Source organism: Branchiostoma floridae, chromosome 9 (assembly GCF_000003815.2).
Source record: "Branchiostoma floridae strain S238N-H82 chromosome 9, Bfl_VNyyK, whole genome shotgun sequence".
In the NCBI taxonomy this organism is placed as follows: Eukaryota; Metazoa; Chordata; class Leptocardii; order Amphioxiformes; family Branchiostomatidae; genus Branchiostoma; species Branchiostoma floridae.
Window position 1 is genome coordinate 758,227 of NC_049987.1, and position 6,877 is coordinate 765,103.

At 44.6% G+C, this 6,877-nt stretch overlaps 1 protein-coding gene across 1 annotated transcript; it reads left to right on the plus strand.

Moving 5' to 3' along the window:
• The first annotated feature begins 321 nt into the window (after positions 1-321).
• LOC118422899 lies at positions 322-6,628 on the plus strand. The gene is made up of 3 exons (XM_035830746.1): positions 322-486; positions 4,640-5,411; positions 5,520-6,628. Exons 1-3 carry the CDS (start codon positions 322-324, stop codon positions 6,626-6,628), a joined length of 2,046 nt encoding a protein of 681 aa, XP_035686639.1.
• Positions 6,629-6,877: the final 249 nt, after the last annotated feature.

Genomic DNA, 6,877 nt, shown 5'->3' on the forward strand with positions numbered 1-6,877 from the left:
CCAGTTGAACCTCTGCTGAAGTCACGCCTTCGCTGCCTTGGGGTCCTGAAGACGCGAGGCAGGTACAGAGGAAATAGAGCTGGTAGGAATTTTCAGAGACCCATAAATACTGTTGTTGGAAATAGGCCTGTAAACCCGTCATTTGACTTCATATGCAAATCCCGATGTAGTGGTATTCAATCCCACCGTGATGTCATCAACATCGATATCAGTGCTCGTAAACAGCACCTGCGTCCCATTTCGTGTGATCATGTCAAGACTTCGCAACCTCGAAGTATGCCAGGCATTTTGTTGACAAACACTCGCTCGCTGGTGAATAAAATGGACGAGTTCAGCTTGGTCCTCAACTCCAGTGAAGCTCATATTGCCGTTGTCACTGAAACATGGTTTTCCGAAGATCTGCCGACAGAAGCCACGTCTATCGAGGGATACAACGTGTTCCCTAGGGACCGTCCTAACAAGAAAGGCGGAGGGGTGGCCGTTTATGTACTTTGAAGGAGAACAACAAACACTTGTGCAGTAGGGGACTGAAAGCTTTGTTTGGGATAAATCAATCTCTAGACAAAACCGATGCGCCTTTGTCTGTCAGAAACAAACTTTTTGATACCTGCGTTAAGACCATGATTCTTTATGGATCGGAAATCTGGGGTTCTGCTAAAAACTCCAATTTAATCCTGTCCTATCGAATCAATACATCTAAAATTCTGTAAGCAAACTCTACACGTGCCAAGATCTACAAGTGGCCTCGCCGCTAGAGCCGAGTTAGGGAGGTTCCCCATTAATCTGGAAGCGTCCCTAAATGCCATTAAACACTTAATTAGACTTCGCCAGAAAGTACCAGCAGACAGTTTTCAGTCAGACGCTCTCTCCTGCCAGATAGATTTAGACAATGCTGGAGCCAAGTGTTGGGCTTCAGGAGTTCGCCAGTCACTGGAGGAATGCGGTTATGGTTATGTATGACATTGTCCTCTACAGCATAATACAAATTCGTCTCAAATTATCAATTCAATCAATCAGCGTCTGAACGACATTTACTTTCTAAGAGAGATACGCAATGACAACAAAGGTGGATCCGCTAAAAACGAACTGAGGTCCTACAGACTGTTCAAGTCAACCTATAATGTAGAACAATACCTGGATATTGACAATATTCGGCACAGGACGGCCGCCACAAAACTACGAATCAGTTGCCATAAATTACACATTGAAACCGGAAGACATAACCGCACTCCTCTAGAACAACGAATATGTAGATACTGCAATCTAGATAAGTTAGAAGACGAACATCCACTGGGGGAAAGGGTATCGGATGTAGCCATATCCGAGCAGGGATATTTGCGTATTTGTAACAAATGCTAGCGAATGCAAACGGATTCGAGTTGGATCCTCAAACATATCCCAAAATGGGATTTTTCACGGATGCGAAGTCGTTTTTTTAGGGATTTCTTTGAATACCTGGAATGATCGGATCGCAAAGAATCCCCAAACGGTATTTCCCTCGGATGCGAAGTCGTTTTTCAAAGGATTTCTTCGAATACCTGGAATGAACGGGTCCCAAAACGGCCTTTGCCGTGGATGCGAAGTCGTTTTTATCACAGGATTTTCCTCGTATATTTGGCATGGTCGGATCCTAAAAAATCCCACTGCGGCATTTGCCGCGGATGCGAAGTCGTTTTTTAGGGATTTCTTCGTATGATCAGATCATCAAGAATCCAAAACGGGATTTTCTGCAGATACAAAGTCACTTTAATGAATTTTCCACACATTTGACAAATCACAATATCATGTGTGCCCAATTACGTTCTTATAAAAGGCTAACACGATTTGAAATGGAAAAGAATGCACAGAATAATCTTATTCTAAAGTACCAGTCCTGAGAAGAACTAAACGACGTAATGTCATCGAGGCCGAATCCTGTCTGCCACATGATATGTATACAGATACAATATTGCAACAAGAATGGGTTATACCAGGTATGTACAGAGAGTCCCTGTTATCTAGTTATGTTAAGGGAAAGTTGAATCCTTAACCGCCAATATCACATGACTTCTTATACTTCCAAATAGAATATAGGATCAAACGTGAACACAATTTGACTTTTATGTAAAGCTGACATGAGAGTCTGTGGCTAATCTTGCTTCTACGAATATCTGTTTCTATTACAAATCAAAGTCTTCGCGATGTCCAACTCTAAGGAATTTCCACATCCGGCTACAGGATACAGATAGTGAATCCAGCTTGTAAAGTACAACTAACATGACTTATAGTATCAGTATGTCCAGCTTCTCGCAACAGCATAAAGTCTCCTTTCTACTAGTGACAGTGCTTCGCTTCTTTTCAGGCTAGTTACGCCCTGATCCCTCCCAGCTCAATTCCTTCTGTGCCCTTCCTGTAGTCCAGTGTTCTCCCAGCTGTTGACACGGCCAGAGAATGTCGACCCGCCTTCTGAAAAAGAGAAAGAATAATCCCATCAAATTTTGAGATAGCTAAAGCATCCATGTTTGATGGATGCGTCCGTCAAAGTAATCAGGATGTATATGAAAAGAAATGGTGATTGGCTTGTTATATAACAGGAACAAATGCATCTGATTGTGGTATCGCATTATCATCGTTACATTCCGCATTATCATGCCAAAAAGTCCCCCGGGAGGGCGCGCCAGAAACAGTCTAGCGTTGCATAATTAGTGACAAGGTGTGATCTGCTTCCCCGGCCGGACTTTGCATTGTGTACGAGACGTCGCATATAAACAAACACGTTAACACCGTTGGAACAGAATGTTCCTATGCGAATAAATACCAGGCTTGAGACAAACATATGTGTATACAAGTACTGTTTTGATGATGATTCAAATTTTTCCCAAATAAGTCAACAGTTACTCAGCAAGTATCATGCTTGTGACTTGTGTTTTGTAAGGCTCCGTTATGTCGTTTTCTGATGAGTTTCTGTTCAGCCCAAGCATACCAAAAGCGCTACTATTAAACTACTAGCCAACAAGGAATGTAGTCACAAAGACGAATTCAAAGCGGGTATTGTTTGGAAACAATCATTGTATAAAACATACCTCGCCGTGAGATCCGCAGGACAGCGATGTAAAATGGCCCCAGACGCCGAAATACAAAAACAGGGCTGGCTGTTTCAGTCCCTCGCCGTCCCGTCCGTCGACTGCCACTTGAGTTTGGTCACCGCCTCAACATCACCATACTACAGAAGCTCACACACGTGTGTACAAATCCATATCCCGAGTTCAACGTTTCAAAACTCAAAGTTTGAGGTACAAAAAGATTGCGGTCCTCACGGACAACGCTGACTATCTCCGCTTTATTTTTAAACTGACTGATGTGCAGTCTGATTGGTCAGAGAGACAACGATTGGATTACCCACAATACACCGCCCCAATGTACGGATGCAAAAAAAAATACAGAGTCGCATATTTAAGATATCCCAAGGTTACCAACAATGCACTGCTCCAATGGAATCCCCTCCACTGGAGCAATCCACTGGAGCAGTGCATTGTTGGTAATCTTGCCACGAATGCAGAAAAAAACCATTTCGCATCCTTACGAATCCGAGTATTCTGGTATCTAGCGTAACGTGGATTGTCTCACTTGTATTGACGTTACAAACTGTGGTATCCGAGGTACAAAAAGGGGGAAAGATATGGCCAATCTAAGAAATGAAATATATGCTCAAAAACAAGAGTGCTAGCCACGCATACATAAAAAGTAAGTATTCTTACGGAAGCTGTGTTAGCATCCGCCACGAAGTAAGTAAGCAAACGAATTCCGTGTTTGCATCCACCGCGAGTTTCGGATACCAACGAATGCGTTACGGATGTGTATGGGATCGGGGATTTTTGGTAATCTTTGGTATCCGTCAGCATCCGTCAGGATGTTGCAAATTCGTATCCTTGGTATTCGTCTGCATCTGAAGACTTTTCGCTGATAAACAAGAATCCTGACCACGTATGCTTTTGTTTACATTAAAAGTAAGTATCCATACGAATACAATGTTTGAATCAGTTAGAGGCTTACAGATACTAACGAATCCGTGATTATAAGTAAGTATCCATACGAATGCAGTGATAGCATCCGTCACTGAGTATACGGGTTCTGTGTTTGTATCCACCGATGAGAGTTACGGATACCTACGAATGCGTTGCGGATGCAAGTGGGATCCGTCATTTTTTGGGATCCGTGATGGTTTTTGGGATCCGTCAGCATTTGTCAGCATACGTCAGCATCCGTCAGGTGTTGCAAATTGGAATCCGTCAGCATCCGTCTACATATTCGGTCTTTTCGTCTAGTGATCATTTTGTAGTAGAATGTAGTTTGTACAAGAAAGAGAGGGCTGAACTCTACAAACTAATAGAACCCATGTTCCCCCACTTCATACATCTAAGTAATATAGACAAATTTATATTCCTTATGAATCTAGACAAACCTTTACTTATAAAGCATACTTACATTTTCAGTATCACAAAGAAACGAAAATAAGCCGAATGTACGCAGTAGAATACGATTCTTGAGTAGTGTAGATTCATTGTATCATGTTGTATCGTTTGTTGTGACCTGTACTGAACCCAGTGGGTATGTATGTACAATAAAGGTCTTCATTCATTCATTCATTATAACGGCGAAGCCTCTCAACCCTGTTCCGGCGCGCTTGGAGTGTTTATGGATTCAACTGCGACCGCATTGGCTTCCTCGATCCGTGTCGTCCATCGCACTCTGTGCCATTTACCACCCTCCAAACTCCACTCGTGACGACGCTCTTCTGGATTTCCTGTCGGATTCCATTGACGACGTCCGCAGACAGTACCCAGGCGTCGTTGTTGTTGTCATTGGCGACATTAATCGTCTGGATGTAAGTGCCATCTGCTCTGAACACTCCTTGAAGCCCGTAGTAACTGTTCCTACTCGAGAAAATGCCATCCTAGACCAAGTCCTCGCCAGCGATGCCCTTGCACAATGCTACCAACCGCCAACAGCGGACCCTTCCGTTGACGCCAGTGATCACAACGTCGTGATCTGGCCCAGTAAGTCACGTTATTCTATGCAGAACAAGATTGTCAAGAAGATCGTCAGGCCCTTACGACAGTCGGACTTACGGTCGTTTGGAGGGTGGATCACTGAGCACCACTGGGGAGAGGTTTATAGCGCGGTCAGTGCAACGGACAAGTGTTTAGCCTTCTATTCCACACTGTGCAGTGCGATGGAGAAATACTTTCCACCGAAAGTTGTCCGCCTACATGAAAGAGAAAAGCCGTGGATGACACCAGGACTGAAAGCCCTGATCCTGCTCCGCCAAAAAGCCTTCAAGGAACGTTACCTTCCAGAACTGAAACGTCTTCGCAAAAAGATCATCCACACTATCCAGCTGCTGAAGACCTTCTACCAGCAAAATATTAAAGGTCTCAAAAAAGCCGACCCAAAGAAGTGATATCAAGCTATTAAAGACATGTGTAACATGGGCAAAGGTCAGTTGAACATTGACATCCCAGGTGTCTCCCCGTAATCAGCTGTAGACGTGGCAAACGCCATCAACACTCACCTCGCTGCGGCGTCACAGAAGCACGCGCCACTTCGAATTGAGGACCTGCCAGCGTATCTTCCTTCACCTGCCCCACCTCCGACAGTCTCAGTCTGGGACATGTGGAACAGACTAAGGAATGTTAAGATTGGCAAAGCTACTGGCCCTGACGGCATCTCGCCAAGGATTATTAGGGAATTCTCCTTTGAACTGTCCCAGCCTTTATGTGACATATTGAACACCTCCCTGTGTCAAGGTGAAGTACCGGATATGTTCAAGGACGCTGATGTTGTACCCATTCCAAAGGAGATGCCACCGCGACTAGAGAAGTTAAGACCCATCTCTCTAACACCTATCTTTGCCAAAGTGTGTGAAGGAATCGTTCGTGACTGGTGCATGCAGGATATCCCTCCTAACTTGGACCCTCGACTGTTCGGTTCTCTCCATGGTTGCTCAACAGTACATTACCTGACGCGTCTTGTACACAACATCCTTGAGGCATCAGACAAACCAGGCTACGTGACAACACTTGTTCTCACGGACTTTTCCCGAGCATTTGATTATGTTCACCACCATACCGCCATTTGCAAGCTACTTGACCTTGGTGTCCGCCCGTCCATCGTACCCTGGGTGAGCAGTTTCCTGTCAGGTCGGCGCCAGCGTGTGAGGTATCAGGGCACAGTCTCGGACTGGCAAACTTTGACGTGTGGTGTGCCTCAGGGAACGAAGTTAGGACCACTACTTTTATTAGCCCTGGTTAATGACGCCCTCCCAAGTCACGAAACGTCTTCAGATGGTTTTAAGTATGTCGATTACATGTCTGTTTCCGAATCACGACATGTGTCTGCAACACCAAGGATTCAGGACGACATCAATGGCCCGGCACGTTGGACTGATACCAACTTCATGGCCCTGAACCCGTCTAAGTGCATGGTGATGGTGTTTTGCTTCATGAGAAATCCTCCATCACCGCCAGCAATCACTGTTGGGCCAACCCAACTACAGGTTGTCCAGGCAGCACGTATCCTGGGACTTATCCTCCAGAACAACCTCAAATGGACTCAACATGGACTTGGCCCAGGGGGACGCTTCTGTTAATGATCTGTATAATGCTTTTTCATTCAAATTATCTCAATGTGTCGACAAATATGTTCCCTCCAAAATGGTAGGTGCCAAACGCCATTTACCATATGTTACCCCTGATCTCAAACGGTTAATGAGGAAGAGGGACAGATACTATAGAAAGACCTTAGGACAAACTTCACATGAGAGAAAAGACAAGTTGAACCAGTACAAAAAAGAAATCAAGAAAAAGCTAAAGGAATGCTACTGGCAGTACATTGAATC

Bases quoted from the DNA above. Each gene is read 5' to 3' on its own strand.
- LOC118422899 (XM_035830746.1), top strand. From the start codon at position 322: ATGGACGAGTTCAGCTTGGTCCTCAACTCCAGTGAAGCTCATATTGCC. The intron at 487-4,639 runs GTACTTTGAAGG...ATAACGGCGAAG, and splicing joins GCGGAGGGGTGGCCGTTTAT to CCTCTCAACCCTGTTCCGGC. The intron at 5,412-5,519 runs GTCTCAAAAAAG...CCCCGTAATCAG, and splicing joins CTACCAGCAAAATATTAAAG to CTGTAGACGTGGCAAACGCC.